The sequence below is a fragment of the Vidua macroura genome, chromosome 3 (assembly GCF_024509145.1).
Source record: "Vidua macroura isolate BioBank_ID:100142 chromosome 3, ASM2450914v1, whole genome shotgun sequence".
NCBI classification, from domain to species: domain Eukaryota; kingdom Metazoa; phylum Chordata; class Aves; order Passeriformes; family Viduidae; genus Vidua; species Vidua macroura.
Window position 1 is genome coordinate 53,834,516 of NC_071573.1, and position 27,760 is coordinate 53,862,275.

Consider the following 27,760-nt stretch of genomic DNA (forward strand, 5'->3'; position numbering starts at 1 on the left):
CTGTTACTGTTTTATTTGCCTGTAAACACATAGGGAAAAAATGCTCCCCTCTGTGTTTTACACTTTCTTTTGAAAAGTAACAAAGCAGATTTTAAAATACCAAGCATACTTCTCTTTTTCTTAGCAAGGAGCCTGTACGTGAGTACATGTGTTTGTGCACAGCCTCACTACATGGTGTAGGTAAAATTTATACAGCTAAAGTCATACTGCAGAATGGTTCAGGTTGGAAAGGACCATGGTGGAACATCTAGTCCAACCTCCCTGCTCACGCAGGGCTATCCTAAGGCACATGGCACTCGATTGTATCCAGATAATTCTCGAGTATTTCCAGTGAGGGAGACTCCTCAGCCTCTCTGGACAATCTATTCTACTGTGTGATCACATGCATAGTAAAGAGATTCGTCCTTCTACTCAGACGGAACTTCCCGTGCATCAGTTTCTGTCTGTTGCCTCTTGTCCTATGGCTCGGAACCATCAAGCAGAGCCTGGATCCAAAATCTTGACACCCTCCCTTCAGATACTCATGGACATTGATGAAGTCCCACCCTTAGTCGTCTCTCCTCTGAACAGGCCCAGTTCCCCCAGCCATTCCTCGTCAGAAATAAGAACTGAAATATGGCAAAACACTGTTAATGCCAACACGTGTTATTTACTCCCAGTCCTTCAGACTCAGCCCCCACATCTCGCCCGTCCCCTCACCGAGCGCCGGCCCCGCCCGCGCCGGCCGGGGCCCGAATGCTGCGCACGCGCGCTGCCATTGGGGGCGCTGGCGGCCCGAACCATTCCTCACTATTTTGAGGGGAGAACTGGGAAAATATGTCTTCGACAAGCATCCTGCTTGGGTCCACTGAGCCTCTCTTTTATCAAAATATTGTTTCAGTATGACAAAAAGCTCTTTTTTTTTTTAATTTTAACTGGAAATCACAGCTTACAAATCTGGCCGGACTGGCCGCTTATCCCTGTCCCCCCGTTGGTCACTGGTGTATCCCAAGATGGAGGGCACAGTGGGGAGGCTCTGACGCCTGGCCCGCGTGGGAGCGAGTGGGGTTCGGGACGCCGGGAGCAGCCGGGGGACAGCGCCATGGTGAGTGTGCCGTGTTCTGTGCTCGGAATTGCCAGGGGAAGAAGGCAGGTTAGAGCAATAGAGTCTCCCCCAGGTATCCTGTATCGGCTGTAACGCGGTTTGTTAGGTAGGTAAAGCCGGAAACCTTGCTGGCTGTGTTTTTCCGGGTCAGATGTGGTAGCTCGTAGGAAAGGCTTTCAGCCAGTTGAGAATACTTGATGGGTTTGTTGATCCAGACCGCGTGTGTATTCCGATGTTAGAGCTGTGCCTGGGTAGTGTGCTGCGCCTGGTCCTCGTGACTGATGTTGAATTGCTGCTCTAGGAGCAGCCGTCTAAAGAACTCTCACGAAATAAGATGGGTCTAGATTAATTTCCTTATCAGTTTCCCGTGTTTCTTGGATGAAGTGTGTTGCAGAACTAGGGCTGTATGTTAAACGGTATGTGCTGTTATCAGATGTTTGCTGTTCGACGTGTTGCCATTTTGCAGCTGAATAAGTTGCGTTTGCTGTTAGAACATGGGAAATGCCTGTTGAGCGTGTGGGGAGATGAGTTGAGCTCCCGCTGGTCTCTTTATGCTTTGTCTCCAAGCATGTGTTTATAAGGCATTGCTTTAAAACGAATACAGCCGCACACTACAGGTTCTCTTTCGGTACATTTAATATTTAATTTTTTGTTAACAGTTAACAAAATTTCCTTTTGCAGCCTCACAAGAAGAAAAAGCCCTTCATAGAGAAGAAGAAAGCAGTAACATTTCACTTAGTGCACCGAAGTCAGAGGGATCCTCTTGCTGCTGATGATACTGCACCCCAGAGAGTTCTGCTGCCCACACAGAAAGTAAATACTTACTTGTAATACTGAGGTTTATTCAGATAAAAAACCCCATGGAGGGAAAAAATTGATATGCAATTATGCAGTTCAAAAACATAGCCTGAGAGAGGGTAGCTTTTTAGTTTAGCTCATTAAAGAAAAAGCGGCTGTTGTAGGGAATTTCATAGTTGTGAGTTACTGCCTGATGGTTGAAGGTTGACTTAACTGGCATTAGAGGTGTAAATGTATTAAAAAAACAACAACAAAACTTGCCTGACTCACTGTGATAAAACAGGCATTGTTGGATATGGTCGCTGATGGGAAGGTCCTGCTCAGACAGCCCCAGACATGGAACTAGCTGATTACAACATTCTAATTGGCTGTGAATTAGGGTAAGGAGTGGAGAGAGGACTTCCAACAGTCAGACACTCTCCGTTGATGTGTTGCTGTTCCTTTTGCTAGTAAGTTTTAAGTGGACTTAAGTGGACTAAATGTATTCCTTTTGATTATTTTCTTCTCCCCCCACTTCCTAGGGGCATGAGGAGCAAAGAAGGGAAGAGCAGCGCAAGTATGGTGTCTTCTTTGATGATGACTATGACTATTTGCAGCACCTCAAAGAAGCCTCTGGTCCCTCTGAGCTTGTCCCATCTGTGCGTGGACAGCAAAGCAGAATTGTCATCACAAGTGAGGGGCACATAGAGGATGAAATTCAGAGAATTTCAGTAAGTAGAAGTTTTGCTGATGGCAATGCATTGGAGCATTAACTTTCTCTAGACACATTAATTGTGTGTACATATATATATTTATATTTATGTATAAGGATCCTTTTGACCCACAACCAACTTAACTTTCCTACAAGTAAACCCAGAAGCCAACAAGCCAGAGTTTACTGATGAACATTATTTTGCTAGCACAGTGTTAAAACACTTCAGATACCCATGACAAACTTTTTTCTACAGAGATGGCTTGCAAAAGGTGTTTGTTTGAGCAGGTCATGTGTTTTTCTGGGGTGGGTATTTGTGTTTAAGGTTTCTTAGAACTTTGAATGCTCTGGGAGTTACGAATATGCCAGATATGCCAGGTTGTATTATCAGGACACCATGTTTTTAAAGGGGAATGTAATAGAAGCCAGACAGAATAAAATCAAACTTCCCAATTGCTGGCATAACATGTAGAAGTTCACGATGCTGGATCACATTGGAGTAGAAAAGCAGTAAATGCTTTGAAGCAACGAAGCATACCATTGCCAGTCACTTATAGCTGAGGGTGTTTGATTTAACCAAATACTGTAATTTTAGTCAAAACTAATAACCTTAGTCAGAAGTACCTTTCAGGTACAGCTTGGTGATACTACATAAGGTTTAAAGTTAGGTTAGATGTGCATGTTGTGAAGCTTTTAACAAGCCTTTCAGTAAAAGGGGTGAATTCAAATATGTGTTAGTGTTTTCCAAAACAAACCAAAAAAACATAAAAAAATTCAGTGTGCCTACTGTACAACCATTTTCTGAAAAGCTTTAGAAATGTAAAAAATACTGTTTCTCTGCCTGGAGAATATTGACATGAGAATTGATGCTGCCAGCACTTTACAGACCTATCATTGTGTAACTATGAAATTTTGCCATGGATAACGTAGCACTTGTTGTAACATTTAAGTAGTGCTCACAGAGTTTCTTTCTGTCACAGGAGTGTCTGCATGTTTTTGTTAATGTGAGCTCAAATAAGAAACTGAGAACAAATACATTGCGATCATGTTTTTTTGTTTCTTTTTCTAAGGCTCCATCCATTAAGTTGCCTTCCTCAGTATTTGCCACAGAGTTTGAAGAGGATGTGGGCTTGTTAAATAAAGCTGCTCCTGTTTCAGGTATTTTTCACCTTTCTGTGATGTGAGCTGCCATTTAGGAAGTAGATGGTAATTAAGGCTTCTATTGTGATGTCATGGGGTTTTTTTTTGTCTTAGAACAGGCTCAGTAGCAGACATAAGGAATGATCTGTGAGAGGCCCTTGTTTCAATTTGAAACTTACTTCTGTGATTGACTAATAAGAGTTCTTTAGCTTTGCTTGGAGAGCGTGAATCCATGAGGTCTTACTATTGCATAGCAAATATAAACTAATAACAGGGATAACTGTAGATAATACTATTAATTTATTATTCTGTCTCTTTGAATCCAAGTCTGTAACAGGATTTTCAGTGAGTTTATTTTCAAATGCCGAGTAATGTTTACATTCCTTCGTTAGTGTTATTTCAGTGTTACAGGCTGTGAGTAGGTTTTTGTTATGTATCCACATTTGCACTGGACATTTACTCCACAGCTATCTCCATATTTCACAACAGTAAGGAATTGTAGCAGTTCTCTCTATCCTGACAGAAGGATACTAAAGACAATTCTGCTAATTGCAGCAGAGAAACACTTTTTAACCTTTTGTAATGTAGAGAATTTTAGAGTTGGAGATAATGCTGGTAGTTGATCATCTGGTACTTTAACCTGGATATTTTTTCTTTATAATATTCTATATTAAAATGCATTATGGAAGCCTAAGACCTCAGGGAAATGTTCTTTTCTGAGTGATAAAAATTGACAAGAGATGGGTGACATGCCCTGGCTTCTATCAGATCTACAAATATTCTTGAGGAATTTTGTGATTCTTTGGTTTAAGCTTTCCTTACCGCAAATTAACAGTCCAGCTGGATTGTTTTTTACCCAGGAAAGTAGCTTTATAATGTCAGAGAAATGTAAATATTTATGTTTTGTTTTTTCAACTTTCTAGGACCACGGCTGGATTTTGACCCAGATATTGTTGCAGCTCTTGATGATGATTTTGACTTTGACAATCCAGAAAATATCCTGGAAGATGATTTTGTTCTACAAGCAAATAAACCACAGAAGCGGTAGATAGAGCTTTGTTGAATTATTTGTTATGTAAATAGGAGAGATGCTATTTGATATTGCATGTGGTGGTGTAGGAAGCCACAGTGGTTTCAGATTTCAAATTAAATACTTTGGTGTGTTGAAAAAAGCATTACCTTGTGTTACTCGGATAAGAAATGAAATTTCTTACATTATCCAACAGATGGATTTCAGTTGTTATTTTGAGCTCATGGATTATATGCCATGTTTGAAATAATAGTGTTCTTGAACTGTTTAAAACATTGTCATCTATTACATGTAAAATACATCAGTAATAGTATTGATGAGGGCTAATAGGCATTTCTGAAACCTTTACAAATGCTTCACGTGATATGCTACTGCATTTTATCCACTTAGGTTTTGGTATCATTCTCATAATTTCATTAACAATAAGAATTTTTGCTTGTTTTAATAGTCAAGAGTGCAGCTGATATTTTTCTGCCTTGACATATATAGCTGAATATAAAAATAACTTCAGTCTCAGTGCACAGATGCATGATCCAGCTAGCAATGCTTTCAGCTCTCGGACAAGTGTCTCACTCAGTATTTAAGTCTGTTATTGCCAAATTGTTTCAGATAATCCAGCACAGATCAGAGCTATGTAAAGGTCCATGTATTATTCTAAACCTGTTTTGTGCTTCTGTTCAGGGGACCAGATGCTGAGGATGAAGATGAATGGGAAGATATGGAAGATGATAGTGATGAAAAGGATAGCTGCAGTACTGATAAAGACTATGATTCAGAAGGTCCTTTGTCAGATGGTGAGGTTAATGGACAGACAAAAGAATTCCTTTTTATGCAAGAAGAAACCAGGAGTCGTTTCACGGAATATTCTATGACATCTTCAGTAATAAGACGGAATGAGCAGTTAACCCTGTTGGATGACAGATTTGAGAAGGTGAGGCTGCTGAAGAGTGTAACTGTGAAGGGTGTTACATGCTTTCTTGTCTATTGATTCATTTCATCAGGCAGTGTCCTGTATACCTGTGCTTCTAGCAGTCAGGGTGTCAAGCTACTGCTCTTTGCATGTATTCTGCATTTAATACTGGATACATATAGAGATTTGTGTCACCTAGGCTGTAGTGTTAATTGCTATTGCAAGGCCTAGCACTGATGGAGATAAACAAAATTACTGCAGTGACTGTATGAGCATTCATAATTAGTGTTACACTTTTGTCTGAGAGGCTGAGTTCAACACAGCAAGCCATTTACAGGTCCCTGGTGAAGTATACATTCATGAACAGAGCATGGAAATAGGGTGTAACTTTTATTCTGAGCAGTGACAGGCTTCTTAAGGCATAGTTTGAAATAATGCATCAGAATAAAAAATGTTTTCTAGAAGCTGGTTTATATATTATTATAAGATAACTATGTGAGTCCCATGCAGAAAGAATATTGACAGTAAGGAGGAAATCCTACTGCAGATGTGTTTGGCAGTTGTTCAGCAAATGAGAGGGGAGAGGAAAAAGAGGCAAATAAAAAGAAATGTGTGGCTCTTCTTTAAGCTATCAAGAAGTTGCATGACAAATGTGGTCTAATTACAGATACCCACTTCTTTGTTTTAGTTTTATGAACAATTTGATGAAGATGAGATTGGAGCCTTAGATAACGTGGAGTTAGAAGGCTACATTAACACAGACAATGCTCGGCTGCAGGAAGTCCTGGATGATTACTACAAAGAGAAAGCAAAGAAGTATGTATTCCCAGAAGTACCGCTTCACATAAGTAGTTCTGTAATCCTCTGTTTATATGGAAGTTTTGGGTGTGTTATTTCAAGTTTATGTGCTCAAAAGATTGCATCCCACAATAAAAGCAGCTGCATTTGAGTATTATCCATTTGCATGATAAAATTAAGTGGAGAAATCATGTTGAACTTAATGTAAGCAGTATCATTCATCCTCTTGAAAAGCAGAAACACTTCTGTTGTTGACTGTGTCTTTGTCCCAATGTTTTTAGTTTATTTTGAGGAGGCTTACTTAAGGAAACTTCATTTTTGCTGCAAATTTCATTTGAAATAGCTTTATTGGGCTTGACTTAAGGGAGTGTGGGCTTACATCATTTTACATTTTCAATAGAGATAAAATGTATTTTTTTGTTCTCTGAACTTTGAAAAAGTTGTGTGAAATTGGATGCTCTTGAACCTGATGAAGATTTGGACTCTCTTGCAAACGAAGAAAGTGAGGAGGAAAAGGAAGAAATAGTAACTGTAGTTATTGAGGAGCCAAAAGAAAAGTGGGATTGTGAATCCATTTTGAGTGAGTATTTTGAAGTTTGCTTATTTGTTTGTAGGATTTCAAAGTAAATGATAGGTGATTTCAATACTTTCCTGATAGTGCTTCAGGTAAAATGGTTTATTCTCTGAGTGCAACAGGAGGCAGTTCCAAAACCTAAGTAGCAGTACAATTCATAGTTTCTATTTGCAAGCCTTTCTTGACTACTTTTTTTTCTTTGTGTGACTTAGGTACCTATTCAAACTTATATAATCACCCAACACTTATTAAGGAGCCATCAAAGGTAAAATTATTAAATTTACTCTGATGAATAACACTGGGAAAACTTGAGATAAATGTGTTTGTTTTCTCAATGGGTATCTTTTGAATGACAGGGAGCAGAAATGAGGGTTGGGGAGGGCTCTGGTATTACTTCTTCACTAAAGAAGAGTTTGGATATATTTTTTCTTATTAGAAGGAAAACAGAGTCAGTTCAAAGTTTCTATAATAGCTAGGCAGAAACAGAGCAAGGAATTTTCTTTGTTGTTATCTGTGAGAGACCTTTCTGTAATCTGTGTCTCACAGCCACGTATTTGCTCAGGTTTATTTTCCTATGGTCTGGAACAGTTTATTCTAGTTCTTTGGTCTCCCATATGTTCCCCATCATTAGAGCACAGCTTGATATCTCCAAATTTGAAATTAAACCTTTTTCTTGCAAGCTTATAAAGGAATATTAAGTAAATACTTCAGTTCTTTATTTTTTCAGTAATATTTAAATAGAAGGGGAAAATGTTTTTCTTGTTCTGGAAGGCCAGATTTTGTCACAGATGTTTTGATTTCGTACTTTGGGATTAATGTGTGTTTTTATGGGGGAGTTAAATAGTATGAAAAGACTTAACATGTATTACTGTTAAATCTGGATCTGAAGATTTTACACTAATAAGGCAGTGCCATGTGCACTTCTTGGAGAGAAAACTAGGGGCCACTAATTTGTATGCACTCCACTTTAGCCCAAACCAATAAAAATTTCTCAGAAGACTGGAATTCCCCTACACATCCTGCCTCAGAAAGGTCTCACTGCTAAGCAGGTGGAACGCATGCAAATGATAAATGGCAGTGACCTGCCAAAAGCATCAACACAGCCTCGTTCCAAAGCTGAGAGCAAAGAGGATCGCAAAGCCAGAAAACAGGCGATAAAAGAGGAGCGAAAGGTACGCCTGACTGCAATTAAAACCTTGCAAAGTGTTTCATGTTACCTGAATTCTCTCTTACAAACTTTGTTTAAAACTCACTTGTCATGTCTGAAGGTAATGGGAAAAACTTGCTGGTCTCAGAGGACTAATTATTGCTTCTTTAAAAAAAAAACCTACTGGAAAGAAAGTTAACATCACACTTTTGTCTTACTGATTTCCAGTATCAAAACTTTGGTTCTGTTGCTGTGGCCACTACTGCAGATACAACTGCTGAAGGAACATCAGATTTCCTTACAATCTAGAGTAGCAAAGGAAATAGTTACTTTTCACTTTGTGTGATCTGAAACATCATATCTGAAAGAAATGTGGAAAATCCTAATTGGCCACAGTGAAATCCTAGCTGTCATATTTAGGAAAGAAATTGCCAGCATATTAGAAGCTTCAGCTAACTAAAGATGTTTATCCTGGTGGTACACGTATTAATTTGACTACTAATTATTAGTACCATAAATAATATTATTGTCCAGATTGCTCTTATTTTCATGATCTAGAAGAGTTCATTGGAATGGTTTGATTTTGCATGTTAATTCCTATTTTGTAAATTTCTCATTATTCCTATGTACAGGAACGCAGAATGGAGAAGAAAGCCAACAAGCTGGCCTTCAAACAGGAGAAAACAAGACAAGAGAAAGAGTTGCTCAATCTGAAACAAAATGTGCAAGGTCTGAAGCTGTCCTAATGAAACTGAGAAACTTACTGTGGAAATATCCCTAATTTTTCATTTGTGTTGAGAAGGGATCTTGTAACTCACACCTTTGCCAGTCCTCTCAAAGGGGGTTGTTCAAATCTCACTGTAGCAAGACCCAGTAACTTGTAATTTTTTCTGAAGTGAAATTCTATATAAAATAATGTATTGGTGATATCTGTTCTGTCATGAGTGACATGACAATTGCTGCAAAGTTTCATTACATTAGAAATTTATTAAAATTGCAAATATTTTTCTTACAAGTTATCACTGAACAGTTATATATATATTTGTTGAATGTATTCAATGAATCAGCAGAATCCTACAGATATGGTCTGGTTAGATTCTTCTATTAAATTATTTCAGTTTACAAAACAGTATTTTTGTTTTCTCTCATACTGATGGTTGAATATAGTTCCTTGCTATGATACAGTTTTGTAAGTCAAGGAGTTTATACCCACTCCTTCTTGGTTCTTTTTTTTGGGTAGATTATTTATTGTTTTGGTACTATGATGGGAGCCTTTTGTAAACAAAGGTGTCTGAAAAGCTGTTCTGCAGCCAGACATTGCTGTTACCTAACCCGAGTTTTATATTTCCATAAAATCTGTCACAAGGAGCGTTGCATTTACAGTAGTTAGTGACCCTTAATGTTACCATTGGAATTGGCTTTGCTGGAAGTACTCAGTCTGAGTAGGATGGCAAACAAACAGCGGATACTTGGACAAAAAGTGTGTGTTGCAAATAGTCACCGTCTTGGTGTTTCTGGAGTACTCTTCCTCAGGTCTTGTGTTAAACTTGGTTTAATTGGAATACAAACTTAATATCCACTACTATTGTTATAAAAACTTCCTAAAGATGAGCTGAGGGCCAATATCTGTAGGTTTGGTGTGAACTTAAATGTTTATACTGTGAACATGAATTTTTTTGATAGTGACTGGTCCTTAACATTAATGAAATGAATAGGATTTGTAGTCAGCCCTGAATCCTGTATTCATAAGAGAACCCTCAGGTTTATGTCTGTATGTTATAGACAGAGCAATCTTCTGCCTTTATGTGAAAAGTTAACCTTTTTACTAGGAGGGACATGGTAACGAACACATCACTGGAGTAGCCTGACTACTGGTGAATTCAAAGCATCTTCAATATTCCTTCAATAGTTTTGTGAATACTAGATGGAGACAAGCTAACAGGCACTCATGAAGTCTTTTAATGTACAGAAAATTCAAAACATTTGTTTTTATTGGAAGAAGGCTTTTAAATATATTTTAATTGGTAAATTAACATGATTTTGGAGAAGGGAATAAAGAGGTATTTGAATCTGCAAGTCTTGATCACTGCTCAGAAAGGTAAAGTACCAATACAGTATACACATCTAGATTAAGCCTTCATTTTCTATAATGGTCTGTTAACAGAATTAATAGAAATAACCTGTAAGATTAAAAAAAGTTTCAGCATTTTCCTTTAGCTGTACTAGTTTTCATGTGTTTGACAAGCTTAAGCAGGATCTGCCTGTGTCATAATTGCTAATTGTGTAATCACTGATTCTGTGGTAACTGGAACACTGACCACCCAGTACTCATGACTCCTGAGAGCAAAACAGAAAAGGAGATCTGAGAACCAAGTCTATTGAGGTGAGTCAGATACCAGGAAATAAGTTCAATGAAACAACTAAGTAACAGATGCTGTTCAGTGCTTTGGGGTGGAATATGATTTTGTGGTTTACCAGAAAGGACAGTCTTACTAAAGCCAGTGCACACATTCTTTGCTAGGTTTCTCGTCACTGATTCAGTGGTACTGTGCTTATACCTAAAGTCCTTTAAAATAAAAACAAAACCAAAAGAATAAAAACCAAATATCTAGAGGGGATGAGAACAGAATAAAGTGGAGGAGGCAGAGCAAGGCACCTGAAGAGTATAGTCTGGACTAAGGACAGACACAGCTGTTGCTTGGAAACTAAAGAGGAAAGACATTTAAACAGAGGCAATAGGAAAGGAGTCAAAAATATTTCAGAATCGCTTTGTTCCTCTTCACTTGTAATAACTGAAACCCTGCAGTAACCTTAACAGTGCTTTGGAGTGTAGTAAAATCCCAAGGAAAAGATAAAAAACAAAAGCAGTCATTCATCTGCTTAGCAAGACAAGGATTTCCTTTGTTTTAGAAAGAGGAGGTAAAGAACAGTTACATGAGAAGTCCTTACAGAAGTTAATTTAATGAAGTACCTATAGGTTGCCAGTCAAATGAAAAGGACTCTCTTTTTCCTGAAGTTTTTCTAAAGGCTGTTTTTGTTTAATAGAAGTCATGTCCCTGCTCTGAAATGAGTGTGTTTGTCTTTGGAGTTAGAAGGGCCTGAAACTACTTTCCATGTAATTTTAACACCTACTTTGTCCAAAAAAAAGAGATTATTTAAACGCAAATCTCAACAAATTTAACATCTACAAAGTAAGATCATCTTGGAATGCTGTTTAGCATATCATGGAAGCATTCCACCTTAATAATGAAGATTGTGCCACACTTTATGTGATGTTTTCTACCTAAGCCATTACTGGGTATCCACTAGCTGACATCCAGACCATGAATCTGGGTGGGTGCAGGTCACCTGTCCTGAATTTAGGCAGTGATGAACTTAAGTATTGTTCCACCATCTCCTCAGCCAACTGTGATGTCATTGTGAAAGCACATACCTAAGCAGTCATGTGGAAAACCAGAGTGCTGCCTGTCATAGCAAAGGAGAGCTTGTGCTTTGTTGGAACAGGATAAATGAGGAGGGAGTTCTGCAAAAGGGAACCCTGGTATGCAACAGGAAAGTTGGATTTGATAATTCTTGGGTCCTTTCCAGTTCAGGATATTCTGTAATTCTATGGAGATGTCCCTTTCTGACAATGAAGTACTGTTCCAGCAAGAGCCTTGTCCAAGTGCCGACTCTGCCGCAGTCATGACATCCTGTGCTGTGTAACCGAGTCTCTTGCATGCTTTGCATTTTGCACAGCTGCCTGAAGTCAAGGTCTGGCTCCTTCTACAACCCAAGGAAAACACTTTGCATTTTTGTGGTAAAATTTCCTTATTTTTAATGAGAATTTCAATGCATTTAGCTGAAATGGGTAATGAGCACTGAGGAAGGAGGAAGTGACTGCTGGTAGAGAAGTGGGTTGAACAAGTTTAAACAGCAAATTATCTAGTAACTGCTTTCATTAGTGAACTTGATTAGAGAATTTATCATCCACAGATACATTGTGATGCATCATCAGTCTTGCACTGTCTTCATTTACCTGCTTGTCCAAAGCCATGTTTACTATACACTGAATTTAAAATAATGTATTTTCTCTTGGTGACGCATAAATTGCTAACTTGCAGCTTCCTTTTTTGTTCCAGGCTTTTAGGCTGAATTTGTTATTTCAGTCTTCTTGGAAAAAAAATAGACTCACAAACCATCTGATAAGTAGTCCCTTTGACAGCACAATGTGGGTACCAGGCTCTGTTCCAAAGCCTGCTGAAGTGAATGAAAAGATTCCCCTTGACCTCCCTCATCCCTGGATTACCAGCTGAACACATGACTGCACAGTTTGCCTGGCACAATCCAAATGCAGAGTTCTTCTGCAAGGGGTGGGACTCTGCACGTACCCCTCTGCTCTTCAGTTTGTGTTACTGATCCTGTGTCTCTGTGGTAGATCAGCCTTGCAATAGTGCTAAAACCTGATTTGGCAAGGAAAAAACCCAAAAAACCAAAAATAAAATATACTGAAATCGGAGTGACTGCAAGAACCAAGACAAAGGTGCGATAACTTTGCGTTAGTAGTTCCATGTTTGATTTCTCAAGATACATGAAGAGCATAATGGTTTTTCGAGCAAAATAGTTTGAAAAGAGAGAGCTGTGTGTTATGAGAGAGGTGAGAAGTTTTATGTCACCGTAACTAATGTGAGATCCAAGTACTACGATGGCTCTCCGTGCCCTGTTGATGCAGAACTGGTTTGCTCCTCAGTGAGCAAAGGCACAGGTTTCTGCTGCTCTTCCAGTACTGCAGAGGAGTATTGCTCTCCAGTTTGCTGTCAAAAATGTCTAGAACAGAAGGTAAGGATCTGAGTCCTAGGAGTAGAAGGTTCAAAGGGAAATGAAGATTTGGAAGTGTGTGATTTAGTAGAATGAGGTACGTTTTAGTCCAGCTGAGCTGTAACCAAAATGCCTTGCTTAGGCATCTGCTTAATTCTCATGGAAAGAGAGTGGACAGCGTAGAGAAATTATTAAGACGATCAAGAGAATAACTCAGAACTAGAAAGGGGGAGTAAGCAAAATAAGATAGCAACAGGGTCTTTAATTTACCAGCTGTGGATGGACTCTCGTGATTCACAGTGCAGGAAAGAGGCTTTAGTTTGAATCTTGCTTCCATGGTGTTCCTCACAAAGGGCATTGCCCATCCATTGCCCATTGCAGAAAATTGAGAGTGATACTAAAATCTGAGACATTTCTGAACCTTACAACCTCATTTGTTGTGAGGCATGCCCCTTATACAAATTTTGCACTGGGTATTGTATGTACCTGAAATTTCCAGTGCTTCCAACTGCAGGTGCTATCCCTATTTCCTTCTGTGTTGTCAGGTTACAGGTGCTGGTAAGCAGCAGCTGCTCCCATTCAGCCTGAGGCTCTGGCTCTTTCAGTGGTGTTGGTGAGATGGGCAGCACTGCTGTTTGTCAGGGGAGACCCCACTCTGGAATACATCTAAACTCAGAGAACTAATAATGAAAATATTGGCCCCTTGAACAGGATCAGACTGTTCTCTGTCTTAATTAAGAAAGAAAGAAAATCAGGTGTGTGTGGGTGGGGGGGAATCCAATGGGACAGCTCCTGTTCACAGACCCAATCTGTTTTTGTCTGCATGTCATCATTTGGACTGCTCTCCAGCCCATCCCTGAGCAGAACAAACTGGAAATGGCTTCCATTTCTTATTTGGGTTGAACTGTAGCTGTACTTGGACAGCTTTTGAAAGTTTTTATGAAGTCCTTGAGGAGTTAAACTGAACCCCAAACAAATACTGCTGCAGATCCTGGCTATAAGTAATTTTAAAGCCTGGGTAAGAAAGCATCATTAACAAAGCATCGCTCCAACCCATAAGCAACAGTTTTTCTTTGCACCCCAGCTGATCCAGTGTTCCAAGGAAGCCTTCAACAGGAAGTGCAAGCCCTTCAGCATTTTGAGACAGAGACTATAGACAAGAGAAACCACCACTGTGAAGAAGCAGCCCCTGCAAAGGGTATAGTTAAAACTGAAGTGTGTGTTATCTCCATATGAAGTCTTTCATCCAGTAACAGTATTGTTTCCTCCAAGGACAAAGCCTGGATGTTGTGGATGAGTCTCACATATGTGCTTGACTGGGTGCCAAATTCTTTCCTCCCCCTCCCTGTGCTGCTAGTGTTTGAGAATATTTCTCTGTTGAAAAGCCAAATAAGTAGATGTCATGCCTGCCCTGGGTACATAAGTGTCTCTGCTCTTCGAGTAAATGTTCAAATATATATTTTAAAGACAATGTGAATCTCTAATAGATTTCTCTTCATCTAAATCTGAAAGAGAACGTGATTCAAGATAGTTGATGCATGAATGCCAAAGGTTGAACCTGAGAGCTGCCCTTTCACAGAAGAAGTTTCAGAGATTCACTGCCATTTTACTGAAAGGTTTAAAAATGTGTTTGAGTTGAACTTATTTACAGAGATGGAGGAAAAGATGCTTAAGCTATTACTGGAACAAGTCATTTTGCTAAGGAGGAGGTGAGTACACATGGATATGCATGGATATTATTTTATCCAGAGATGCCAATTCACTACTGATTTGGTTGGCTGTTGTTGTAAAATGTTCTTTAAAATCAGTTGTAGAAAGAAAGAGAAGTGCACAAAGGTTTAAAGTTAAAAGAATATGACAAAGGGAGAAGAGAATAGTGTCTTTTCTAATTCTTCCTAAGTGCTCTTAGGTATGCCATGACTATGGTATTTTGTTGGAGTGCATTGGGTTTTTTTATCCTTCTCCTGGTGCTGTCAATAGACAGTGAAGGGCTGAACCAGCTTCCCCTGTGCCTTTCAAAAAAGCAAATTTCTTTTGTTTCTAATGTTTTCTTTTCCCCTCAGAACAAAAGAACCCTTGCTCTAAGATATTTCTGTCCCTTGCAAGAGGGAAGTGTAGTTTGTGCCTTCTCCTATTTCCATTACATTCCTAGAAACAGCCAGGGAAGAAATCTAACTGGAAGCAGCATTACGAGTATTTTCTTAATACTATTCAATCAGCCAAGCAGGTCACAAAAGCTGTGAAGGAGGGCCACCTTCTTCCACCTTCTCCCCCAGCAAGCACCAATCCAGATTTTTGGTCTGCTTTCTTATTGTGGTTCTTGTACTGATCTTTGATAAGGCAGTGACATCTTATTAACCACAGATGGGATTCAGTTTTGCACCCCTGGCACAACAGAACGTGAACATATTTCCCTCCATAGACTCTAATTTTCAGCTCTATTTTTTGGCTTGAATTGAGTAGGAATGCAAGGCAGAGGCAACGGGAAAGGCAGAGGAAGAGAAAACTAACAATTTTAAACTTAAAGGCAGCAAATCTGGGGTCTGATATTAACACTTCAGGAGGAGAGTCAGGATAGCTGTACTATCCTATAACAGTGGGTGAAATTCATTCAAAACAAGTGGTGTACACAGGCTCCCCCACTCCCACGGGGTGCCTTTTCCACTGTCCCCTTCTCCAGCCAGCTTTGCAGACAGGGAAAGGCATTTAGAAAAGGACAGGTCTGGTTTACTACTTAATACCAAGTTCAACCTCTGCACAGAGCTCCCTGTGTTAAAAGTTACAGATCCAAAAAGATGCACATACAGATGATATCTCATGATAGTGTGATTTATAAAACATGTGAGCAGTCTTGAAAAGGGTGTCAGTGGAGTCCTGCCTGACTTAGGAGGGCAGAAGGGAGAAGGGGGGCTCTTTGGGCTCCATTCCAGAGCAGGAATTCATGACTGATAGCAAAAGCAGCTGCCATGATTCCAGCCTCTCTCCTCTCCTAGGTGACAGCAATGCAATATAAGCAGCAGGACACATCTTCCTTCCTTGATTGGGGTCAAGCTCCTCTCTGAATTTTCACTGCTGAGTTCTTTAATGACTCTGTTATTTCTGGTCTTACTTTACTGACTCTAAGAGCAGACCCTCCCTTTCCTTCTTCCTCTTGGAGAAAACCAAGTTGTGTAAGAGCAGCAGTAGTTGTGGAGAAAGGAATTGGAGAACTGCTTTTTAGGAAGGACAAATTGCTGAGTGGCCTAGTGAGGATAGATATCCTATACTACGGGACTGTATATCCTGTACTACAGGACTGGTGAGAAAGTGCATGGATTGTGGGAAGGAGAGAAAGATTTAGTTTTTGTCTCATCCTCTTCCAAATAGAGCCCAAAACTCCCCATTCTCTCCTGAAGTTCCAGGCGTCCCTGCTGCACCCCTGAAGCCAGGTGTCTGCCCTGTCTCATCCTCCCCTCTCCTGTGCTCAGAACCATTTTGCCCATGCTACTGGTCTGGAGCAGGCTTTTGGTGGCTGCTTGGACCATATTTTCAGTGTTGTTACTGAGAGAAATAATTTGTAAACACGCTGTATCTTTAGTATTAAGTTAAGGACACTTGGGCTGCTTTTGTAAAAGGCACTGGACATGGAGGAAGGGTCTGAGAACATCAAGGTCAGTGTGATGGCTGAATGTGCTGTGTTGACCCTAAACACTGATTGTTCATTGCAATGAGTTGGATTGTACCGGCTATAACAGTTGCTGAAGAGCTTTTAGCAGAATAAGGACAGTAATACTGTCAAGAAAGATTTTAGAAAGCACCACTTCATGTTCTTCACAATGCTGCTTCACACCTGGCTCTTGGACATGCCTCAGCTGATGGGGCACAACTGCTTCAGCAGTGTTTTACTAAATCACAGAATCAATTAGATTGGAAAAAACCTATGAGTTCATTGATTCCAACCTATGACTGAATGTCCTTGTCACTGCCCATCTGTGCAGTAATCTGTGTGCTGAATTAGTCCAGAGAGCGTCCTGGTAATATCCCTTACCCAGGCTCCAGCAAGGAGCAGACTCCTCTGTGGTATGAGTCTGGTTGGCATAGAGGACACTCAGTTCCCCTCAGAAGCAAGGCACCCACACAACCACCCTTCTTTTATAACTGTAGTTGTTACCCCTCTGGTTGACTGCACTGATCTGGGACACCCCCAGACAGAGCTTCTTCTCCACTGTCATCTGCCTGACCCTCAGGATCCAAGGCTTCACACCTATTCTGTAAGGGCCCCTGGGAAGGCAAGGGAAGCCAACAGGGAATTCTTCTGCCTCCCTGAGCAGGGACCTGCTTCCATTTCCCTGCTTTTGTCTCCTTCAGCTTGATAGCAAGAGAGGCAGAGCTCCTCAGACTTCTGCTGATCTTCCATCCACTGTGTTTCTCTCAGGGATGGAAGGGTGCGATTCTACAAGTCTACTTCTCTTTTGCACTCTCTGATACTTCTCAGCCCCCCCACCTTCTCTTTAAGCTCTGCCAGAGCAGATCATCCACCTGTTCACAGTGCATGCAGGTGTCTTTCCCACTATCCTCCAGCACCTAACACCAGGCTCAGATGCACCCTGCAGCCAGAGGCCTGGATACTCACATGCTTCTTCAGGAGCTCTGCTCAGACTAGTTAATTGTGAGGTTGGGAATGGATAGGACTAGGACAAAGATAATAAAATCTGCTTTTATTAATCTCCAGGATTTATTCCTGAAAGCAATTACTGTTTGCAGGGTTAATACCATAAGCATGCATTTTAGTATTCCAAGTGTTTTTCTAGAGGAAGGTTTTGTAGTTCTGCTAAGTTTGTACTTTGGAAGCTGATGAGAATTCATCATGGACACCTGCTGGTGGGGCCAGGTGTTGAACTGCATCTTGAGTGTTCCAGAAAAACGGGAATTCTTCTCCTGTAGTGTATAAACTGCAACACAAGCTGTTCCTTTCTTTCTGTCAGACAATATTCAATGTCCATTATGCTCTCAAAGGTTTACTGAGGCTCCACAACAGAGGGACATGGAGTTTTATGGAAAACAGGCTGTCAGCCATGCTGCAATCTCCACCAGGCAGGCTTTGGTAAGCAAACAGAGTCACACTCCTCCTGTCCTGGAAGCAGGTTTGCTAAACTATAGTTCGTGGTCAGTAAAGGCCTATATTAATATAAGAATTGAAATTCCAGGGAAACTGATAAACTCTAATAACAAAACACATGCTGAATATCATCTGGGAGTTGCCCATAACTTAAGCTCTTTTTCTGATTAAAAAAGTGACAGAATAGGACAGTACAAAAAAACTTGGGACAACAACTTTTTCAGACTCTTCTGCAGTTATATTCCAGGGTAACAGCTGTAGAGAATCAGAAACCTGGCGGCTTTTGCAGTACATTGAGAAAGCTCTTCCTGTTCTTTAGGACTCTTTGCTGTTGGAAGGTTTGCTATTCCCTGGTCACTAGACACAAAGGGCAGAGCCCCTTGGGGGAATCAGAAAAGTAGAGCCAATCATCAGTGTCTTGAAGTGAGATCCTGTTTTGTTATAGAAAAGAGAATAATATAAATAGTTCCTTTAGGAGAGTACTTCTGGTTTGGGGGGATTTTGTTTATTTTTTTTTAAGATGTTAAAAAATCTTATTACTCTTTCACCTATTTGGAGCAGGAAAATGTCTTGCAAATGTGAGAGGGTGGATCTTTGGCCTGTTCCTTTCTAGCACTGCTTCAACAGCAATTTGGAGAGGGTCTATGAGCTCGTTGCTAGAGTTGAGTGATGATTGTGCATCTTGTTTTACTAGGACAAGCAACCATTGACTGAGAGAAAAACTCCAACATTAACACCTGCTGTGTTAGCACTTCTGGAGAGAGTATAAATAGAGAAACATAAGCCAGGCAAAGAGTTTATTAAGTCATATTTATTTGTTTCATATAACAAACCCTGAGGTATTTGAGGTCGGGGAGGCATTTTTTAAAGCAGATCCTAGGCTTTGGAATCCCGTTTTCTGATAGAGTAATGTAGAATTATAAAGTTTGACTTTTTTTGCTGGGCTTTTTTTTTGCAAGTCCTGACATGAAATCCTAAATTTATTTCTGCACAACACTTGCTATAAATGAGAAAGGACAAAAATTTCCAAGTGGATGTTGTTGATAGTGAATGGCTTTCCTGGTCATTTTCTTGATCCTTTGTGTGGACTGTATGCACAGAGATTTTCATTTGGGTCCTCAGGAGGGAACCAAATGTGTTTTTAGTTAGAGGCCCTCAAACAGAAGTATCTATATAGACCTAAAATATAGAGTCTGGCTTTGAGGTTCTTTTTGCCCATAAAAAACTCCATAATCTTTACTCTTCAACTTTGAGATTTATTCCATCCTTTTTATCTTAAGTCCATTTAGATGAGGTACAAAGCTTTGTCTTTTGTGTGTTACAAATGCCCTTGTTGATTCAGCTTTAAAATTAATATCGCCACTTCCCTAAAACTGTTCCCCCTAAGCAGGATACTACATAATATGTTTTCGAGGACCCATTGCTACTGGCAACCATGACCTGTATTAGTCTGTGTTTAGAAGATTTTTAAAAAGTTATTTTGAAAGTTATTCGTAGTATAAGCTGTGAATGATAATACACACTGCTCCTTGTATCAGTATCTTTGACCCCTACATTTCTAAGGTTTGAGAATTTATGTTTTATGGCAAGTAAATTTCAAAAATAATGATCTGCAGAGACCTCTTCAGAAACACTGAAGAAAACAGGAAAATCTATGAGTGTATCTGCTGTGAAAAGTTCCTCAGGAAAGTTTGGGTAAGAAATTATTATTATTTTTCATTTTAATATTATAATGTAAAAAGAACTTGTTTGCTTTTGTTATATAGAATATCCTGTTGCAGTGTTTGAGCTCCTTTGTATTAATTGAAGTAATCAATTTCACTGAAACTTGTAGCAGACCTCCTCAGGGCCCCAGTATAGGCTGCTGAGAATAGTAATTTTTCATGTTGAATGTTTTTTGATTTGGAACAGCCCCATCCCAAGCAGGCAGCGACTGTGCTCTGTTGTACCAGACATCTCGAGAGGATTTGCTACTCGATAGTGCAAACCTCTCCAGCAGATCTCGTGCACTTACAATGTGCTTCCATTGTCCAAGTGTGGAAGATGCCAGTGTGTGTGGAAGATTCCAAGTGTGAAAGATGCCATTTCAGTAACAACTATGCCAGGATGACAGTATGGAGGTCCTTCCTTCTCCTTAACATTTCATTTCCCAGACCATGATGTTTGGTGGTCCTGCTCCTCAGACCATGCAGTCACTGGGGTTCCCATCTCTGGACATGCCAAGACATGTCAGAGCAGCAAGAAGCCCTTCCAGCCCCTGTTTAAGGTGGTTGTGGTGCTGTTGCTCAAGAGGATGGGTCAGATGGTCAGCATCTTGCATCCCTCTGAAATGTATACAACAGCAAAACATGAGTCCTTAGCAGGAAATATGGCCAAGAATGATTCCCAGTAGCTGGCAAGGTATTTTGAGCCTGGGAGAGATGCTTGTGAGAGTCCTTGGAGCATAGGATGAAAAGGAATGTGCACAAAACAGTCAGTTGCAGAGACTCACAGTCAAAGTTGTTGCAGGGTTCCTCTGTGTGCAGTTTTACTGTCCTTGGTTGCTGCTGGTCAGTGGCTGGATTTCTCAGCTGCAGGGAAGACTGCAATGGGCATGGGAGTGTCCAGTCCACAGTGCCATTATCAGCTCCACCCACCTCCTTGACTTTGCCAGCTACAGCACCCAGTGGTGTCATCTGTGTTACCTGGGACTGTTTTAACAGCATAGTAATTCCTGTGGTTACCACACAGGGTCTTGCAGACCACCAACAGGGATTTATTTTCAAGGTTTAGCCACTGAATTCTGAAATCTGGGGCTTGACACCTCCTTTCCCTAAGGATACTGCATAGTCCAGGATCACTGGGGTTGTAGTTGCAGCCAGTTTGCAGAGTCTTGGGACAGCCACTGCCCCCAGCAGATCCCTGGGACAGACATCCACACTCACATTTGAAACAGAGGACAGTGGAACTGTGAAAAAGACTGGTCGAGGTGAGCTTGCAGCTGCTGGGTGTTGGCAACTGCTGCTGCCTTTTCTGTAAAACTTGAGCTTTGCAAAGTTCTTTAGAGAGCACTTTGGGCAAATGAGAAGTCAGTTTCAGTGCTACCCACGAGCATTTTTTAGCTGAGAAAGGAGATGTGAGAAACTGGCTTTGAGTGGTGCAAATGAATGGTCTCATCCTTAATGTGCCTGGAAATGGTTTCCAGGATGAGGTGCTCCACCACCTTCCCATGAATACAGGTTTAATCTTCTTGGAGAAAACAGAGTAAAATATAAAAGCTCTTTCTATAATAATAAATAACAAGTATATGGCTTGTTGCTGCTTTTAGACCACAAGCGGACAACAAAAGAAAAGAGTGATTGGCTGGCAAGGATGTGTTAAGGTTTTCTGCTGACACATTATGGAAGATCTTAAGCAACCCAATTTTTCAGTACCACTTCCCCCTGAAATGCTACAGCTACCAATAAAATAAGCAAAATGCAATTAATTGGCTAAGGTTTGGTTGTGTTTTTTTCTCTCTAGGCTACAAATCTTATTATGCTATGCTGTTTAAAGTTGTGAAATTATTTGTATCTGTTGCCAAGATTTAATGAATTGATTGCCTAGAGGGTTGGACATTACCAGCGGTTCATTCAACTGTTTTAACAAAGTGTAGGAAGATCCAGTACCATGCGATTTTCTTTTTCTTTCCCCTAATGCTTTGATATATTGAACAAGACAAGTGAACATTGTGGAACTTCATGTGAATATTTAATAGAATCTTCCAGTAAACAATAAATGATAGTGATTGATACATGATAAATGGCCATGTATGCTGTGCATCTCTTCAAAGCACTTTGAGTTCAGACTAAGACTAAATCTCATTCTTGCATGAAACACTTTTATTGCTTTTAAAAATTGATCAACAAGACAGAAACGTAGAGGTATAGCCCTTCTTATTTTTTTGGTCACTTGATCCACTCTCAAACTTGGATCACCTTCCATAAACTTTCAGTGACGTGACAAGTAGGGGCTTTTTAGCCCAATAATTTTCAGTAAAATCCATAGGGAATTTTCTTACCTATTAAATGCTCATCAAGTAAATGAAGATGAAAAGTAATTGGACACAGCAGTAATAAATACAATATTTTAAACAGTTTAATTAAACTACTTAGACTCTAGCTAATAATGATTAGATGGATACAGAAAGGATGACACTGAAGCAACTGTAACTCCTAAAGCTAGAAAAAGCAGGCATCACAGTAGCCCCAGTATATTAAAGCAGTGCTGCTTAGCCTTTCTTTCAGTCCAGGAGAAGAGGGAAAAAATCCCAAACCCATTCCAAACTATACTGTGCAATGTTACCACAGCTGCTTTCTTTAACAAACCCAATAAATGAATCCTCAAATTTAGAGCAAGTTTTACTGTAATTGTTGTTGTGTATGTGTCCCCGGTGTTTTCTGTCTGTGTATAGAAGTGTAGGATTTCCTTAGTTTCCAGTATCTTCCAAAAAAAAAAAAAAAAAAAAAAATATATATATATATATATAAAGGCAGGAATGGTGTATTGAGGAAAAGCATTTTAAACATTCCACTAGAAATGAACCAATCATTAATATATGGAATGTACCACCCCAGTTCAGACTGGCTATGAAAAACTCTCTGAAACTAACAGCAACCCATTGACTAAGAAAATGGAAAGTTCCAACAGGAGAAGCTGATAAATAAAATTGAAGGAAGAATAAATTAGCTTGGTTTCTGATAGAGAATGGGAACTTAGCAATAGATCTACTTGTGTTTACATAGAGGATGCAGTCTTTTCTTCCATGTAGTGCAATTTTAGCTTCTTGACATTATTTCAGCAGGTTCAAGTTTTTTTTATTATTTCATAAAAAAATACTTTATTTTATGAGGCCAAATGTTTACTAAATCTTGTTCTTTTACAGTATGATTTGATTATAGTAATTGTGTTTATTTACCACATACTGCTCTGCTTCTACAGGTTTTCAAGCAGAGTTCAGATAAAAGAGTATTTTTATATCTATTTGAAATTTGAATGTGAGGTAAAATATCCTAAGATATCCCAAATCTCTTACCTGCTGTGCCATGGCCTATCCTACCTTCTCCAGGTAAGGACACTTCTCTGCCCTTACCTCCACTTCTACCATTAGGAGGAGGAACAGTGTGCCAGAGAGAAGGAGCGGTCAGTGCTTGGGCTGCTGCCTTCCTCCACCATACCCACAGTGGATGTGGGGCTGCCTCTCCCCACACTGGTGCTGTCACAGCCCTGCATGAGCCAATGGCAGTGCCACCAGAGAGGTGTCCTGCAGCCTGAGCCTCAGCTACTGATGGCCTCTGAGAAATGCTCACAGAGGTCTCTCTAACAAACACGCTCAGAAAGTCCAGTCCCACTTACGGTATTAGATGACTCAGGGGTATCTCACATCTCTTGAGTTGCAAGAATTTTAAAACAAAACAATTTTTTTTGACAATATAACTTTTTAAAATAACTTGCCTTTCTTTGTCATGGGACATCATCAGCTTCTGCTACATTTATGATGTCAAGAATCTGGAAAAAGAAAATTGAATGGGCTGATGGGTTTAAGCAGCATTGCACATTTAAAATTTACTTCTGTGCTCTACTTGCTGACACTATTGCTGTGTGCTTTTAAAGTATTTTAAAATGCTTCAAAAGTGGTTATTTTCTTTTTATTTTAATGAGACAGTCTTTAATCTGTAGTTATATATGCATTGGTGAAAAATGCTTATCATCTTTCCATATTTTGGTAGAAGCTGAGATCAGGCAGCAGCACCTCTCTTGGCAGCCCAGAGCTCAGGTACCTTGCTCCAGGGCTGAAAGAGCAGCTGGAAGACTGCGCATAATGTTTTCTTGTTAACATCACATTCAAGGACAAGTATTTCAGTAATTACTGACACCTCTTATAAAAGCACAAACCAAAATGACAAATGTGTATGATCAGGCAGTGCTACAATTTTTTTTTGGTAGCAAAGACTTTTTTGTTGTAGTTTAGTTTTTTTGGGTTTTCTACAAGTACATAAGCTTGCTTGAAGCCAAGTGAATACAATTTACGCAAACAAGGAAAAAATACAGTTAAGTTAGTGAATATACACACACACACCTTTCCAAGTCCAGATGAAAATACAAGCCTATCTGTAGAATGTGCATATAACACTGTTTGCAACCTTTTCCCTATTCTGGAACTCGTAATTTAAATAACTACTCACTAGACATGACTGTGCAGTACCTCTTCACCTCCTGCTGTTGCCATTACAGGAATGACTTTAAAATTCCTTTTGGTTTGTCTTATGCAAAAAATTTTCATAACAAAAAATACTCCTCAGCACTGCATCTGCAGAACATATTCTTTCATGAGCTGCTATAAGACAATCCTTAATCCAAGTACCGATCAACTTGTAAGAATATTGAATTACATTGTACAACTACAATGAAATGTAGCTCAGTAACAGCAAAACAGCAATAATTTTTAAATTATTTTTTATTTTAAACTCTCCAGAAATATTCCTGTGATTAACAAGGGAGAGGAGAATATGCTTGCTCCATGTTATATTACTAATGGCCATTGGGTACTATGAACTCTCTTTGGATTTAATGGAAGAGTAGCTCTTGGGGTTTGAGAATTTACGCAGATTCAGAAATTCCATGTGTGTTTTAGATGAAACAGAATCCATTAGTAACTGAGCCATCCACTAAAACCTTGATTATTTTTTTGTAATTATGAGTTAGACAACAAACTAAATTGTGAAGAGTTTGTTTCTTTGTTTAATAATGTCATCTACTGGAAAATGTGATCTTTACAATTTCTGCTTCTTCATGCATCAGGTGATAGGACTGTAACACCAACACACTGTCCACAGGAACTGTTCACGGACAATTTACCCCAGGAAACAAACAGAAGTCCCCATGGTTCTAGTCTGCAAGAAACAAAGGCTGAAGTCCAACTGCAGCAGTCCCAATGTTTCTGAGCAGAACTCCCATGAGTTAAATGGCCTCAACCATTATCACACCCGCTAATTTCAGTTGACACTTGTAAGGCAGGTTCAGAACCTGGTTTTGAACAGGGCCCAGTGTTAGCTCACCACCACAGCCCCTCTGTGCATGGACCTGCCCCTGCTCCACAGGGGTCCTGCTTGGGTGCAGACTGCCCTGGGCCAGGGTTGGATTTCTGTGAAAGCCCATATTTTCAGATGGTTGCAATTATTAATCATTTTCCAGACTAAACAAAACCTAAAACCCTTAGGTAGGATGCATTGTTTTTCATTAAGTGTTGAATTAATCAAGCTGTTGACCCAACAGGATACCATAACCTTAAATTTAAGCAAAAGTTCAAGTGCTTTACTAGAAAGAGAGAGAGAGAGAGAGAAGTGTCTGATGTCTTGACAGATCCTGCTCTAAATGAAAATTAATGTTTTGTTCTAACTTGAGACAATTCACTTCCCATTCTGAGAACTGCATGTATCCAAGACAGTTCTCACACAGTTGTTCAGAAGTGGTAGTTATTTCCAGCCCTAGGAAAAAGGGCACACAGCTGAACTGGCCGCCAGAAAGCAAAATCTAGTTTAACATAATTATAATAGTGCGGATCTTCATTGAAGAAAGTGAAACAAGGACATAAGATTTATTCTTGGAATGATTCTGATTTAAATTAAGGATTAATAAACTTCATTAATTAAGTGCTTAACAGAAATCTATCTGATGTTGATAAATCATTTGTTACTTTTGCCATGTGTACAAATGTGCTGTGATTTATGGCTCATTGAATTGATTTCTCTGTGATTCCCCCCCTCTTCCCATTCACCCTAACCATATTTTTCCTATTGCAGCAGCCATAGTTTTATTGTGCCTGTTATGATACTTTGCTGTCACTGAAGACAGTTATTCAGTTGTTTGCATGAAAAGAAACAAAATATCGAGGGAGCTGAGGGAAATATGTTAGTTCTACTGTTGTCATATGCTAAAAAACTAATAGTATGAAAAATAGAGTTTCTTGTTTATTAACATCCTGAATTTAACTACCACTTTCATAACGTGCTTTGAAAACATCTGGGGCAGTTTTTCTTCAAAACCAAACAAAAACACCCCAGTCCTAACAGATTTTAGTAAGAAGCACAGTCTTAAAAAAAAACAAAGGGAAAAAACCCACACAGGATGATTGTTACTTGAAGGCATGGTGAAAGTGAGGCAATGTTACAGAACTTGTAGTGGATGGAAAGGAGCGAGGAACATGATGCAGCTGGTTTATGGCCATCCCACCAGTTGCTAGCTGAAAACCTTGCTGTTGGCAAAGGCCATTCAGCCTGTGTGATGGTTCCTCTGAGCCAAATGCCATTGTGATGTCCCCAATAGTGTTCTGGTTGTCACCTGGTGGGAGTTGCCAGAAACCCATCACATGAGTGAGATCCATGAAAGGCAGGCTTGCAGTTTCAGCTGCTGCCTCTGTCTCTTTGTGCACTGGGTACTTGTTAGTATCCCCTATAGGCCCTGAGGAAGTTTCTTCCATACTGATTTTGTGGAGAGACTGAGGTTCTGGTAAGGGCAGGTCCTCGAGAAGATGCACATTGTAACCTTTAACATCCACTTTTATCGGTAGATTCTTGAGGGATCCTGCAGCAAATGAGGTAGAACTAAGGTCATATTTGTTAGGCTGATGAAGGTTCAGGTTGATAGGGACAGCTGCTGAACATGGTGTGGGAGGGACAGCCGGGAGGCTGTCTGCACAGCCCATCCTTTGCAAGTGAGGAGAAGACTCAAGAGGAAGAGCAGTTTGTAAGCTTGACTGGGAATGAAGATGTGAACAGTTGTATTCCTCTGTTTCTGAACTATTCACAATCCCATTTGGCACAGGGACCCTTTCAGGAAGAGGGGACAGCATGTTGGCATCTTCCTTCAGTCTGTATGAAAAGAGCTGGTCAAGAAGACCCACTGAGTCACCATTCTGCAACCTGCTCTTCAGCAGTTCCTGTGGATGAGTCTTCCTAGTATGGCGTGTCAAGTGGTCCTTCCGCCCAAACCTTTGGGCACAGAACTGGCACAGGAAGTCTTTGCAGCCTGTGTGAACCACCATGTGACGTCGCACATCTTTACGGGTATAGAAGTGACGCTCACAGTGGTCACACTTATGTTTCTTTTCCTTCATGTTGCCAGTAGGCTTCCCTGCATGACTTTTGAGGTGTTCCAACAGAACCTCAGTACCACCAAACTCTTGGGCACACACCCTACAGGTGAGGTCCCCGCTGGTGGCAGCATGAAGAGCCAAGTGTCTCTTATAGCCTAGCTTGGTGTTGTACTTCTTGCCACACTCTTCACACTTGAAGGCCATCTTGTTGGGGTCATGAGTCTGAAGGTGATTCTTTAGATGGTCTTTCCTGTGAAAGGTCTTTTCACAGTAGCCACACTGGTGAGATTTCTGTGGAGAATGAGTGGCCGAGTGCCTAAGAGAAAAAAAAAACAAAACACAGACACAATGAAAGTTATTTATGTTCACATTTATTCTAGTACATTAACTCTTGCAGCCTCAAAACTTGAAAACACTGGAATTCTCGAAGGAAGGCATTCTCACAAATTCTCAGGTTATTAGTAAAAGCCTAAATTTTGTGGGGGGGAGGAAGGTGTTAATCATAAAGCATAGAGTAGCTTAAAACTGCTCAACATCATCTTTTTGAGTAGCCACCATAATTAAAGGTGAGTCGTTTTCTG

The 27,760-nt window shown here is 40.0% G+C and overlaps 2 protein-coding genes across 18 annotated transcripts in view; one reads left to right on the forward strand and one right to left on the reverse strand.

The window, feature by feature from the left end:
• The first annotated feature begins 816 nt into the window (after nucleotides 1–816).
• LTV1 (LTV1 ribosome biogenesis factor) lies at nucleotides 817–21,529 on the forward strand. Of its 15 annotated transcripts, XM_053972494.1 has the most exons (18): nucleotides 817–1,084; nucleotides 1,766–1,897; nucleotides 2,404–2,592; nucleotides 3,644–3,731; nucleotides 4,637–4,757; nucleotides 5,425–5,674; nucleotides 6,342–6,469; nucleotides 6,892–7,031; nucleotides 7,238–7,290; nucleotides 7,997–8,197; nucleotides 8,805–10,555; nucleotides 11,575–11,971; nucleotides 14,054–14,188; nucleotides 16,336–16,397; nucleotides 16,554–16,619; nucleotides 17,965–18,052; nucleotides 19,684–19,762; nucleotides 19,979–21,529. In XM_053972494.1, the coding sequence occupies exons 1-11, from the start codon at nucleotides 1,082–1,084 to the stop codon at nucleotides 8,916–8,918; spliced, it is 1,419 nt and encodes a 472-aa protein (XP_053828469.1). In that variant the 5' UTR covers nucleotides 817–1,081; the 3' UTR covers nucleotides 8,919–10,555; nucleotides 11,575–11,971; nucleotides 14,054–14,188; nucleotides 16,336–16,397; nucleotides 16,554–16,619; nucleotides 17,965–18,052; nucleotides 19,684–19,762; nucleotides 19,979–21,529. The 15 variants fall into 15 exon arrangements, with proteins under 15 accessions (XP_053828469.1, XP_053828470.1, XP_053828471.1 ...); XM_053972495.1 differs by lacking the exon at nucleotides 16,336–16,397 and having other exon boundaries at nucleotides 14,054–14,184; XM_053972496.1 differs by lacking the exons at nucleotides 16,336–16,397; nucleotides 16,554–16,619 and having other exon boundaries at nucleotides 14,054–14,184; nucleotides 19,979–20,187; nucleotides 21,375–21,529.
• Nucleotides 21,530–21,908: 379 nt separating this feature from the next.
• The window catches only part of PLAGL1 (PLAG1 like zinc finger 1), a 48,802-nt gene continuing 42,950 nt past the window's right edge, over nucleotides 21,909–27,760 (reverse strand). For 2 of the 3 annotated variants that reach the window (XM_053972488.1, XM_053972490.1), the window contains one exon: nucleotides 26,043–27,495. In XM_053972488.1, coding sequence (XP_053828463.1) covers nucleotides 26,220–27,495 — 1,276 coding nt within the window. In that variant the 3' untranslated portion in view covers nucleotides 26,043–26,219. Of the gene's footprint in view, nucleotides 23,594–26,042; nucleotides 27,496–27,760 lie in introns of those variants that run through there. The other variant, XM_053972489.1, reaches the window with a different exon arrangement.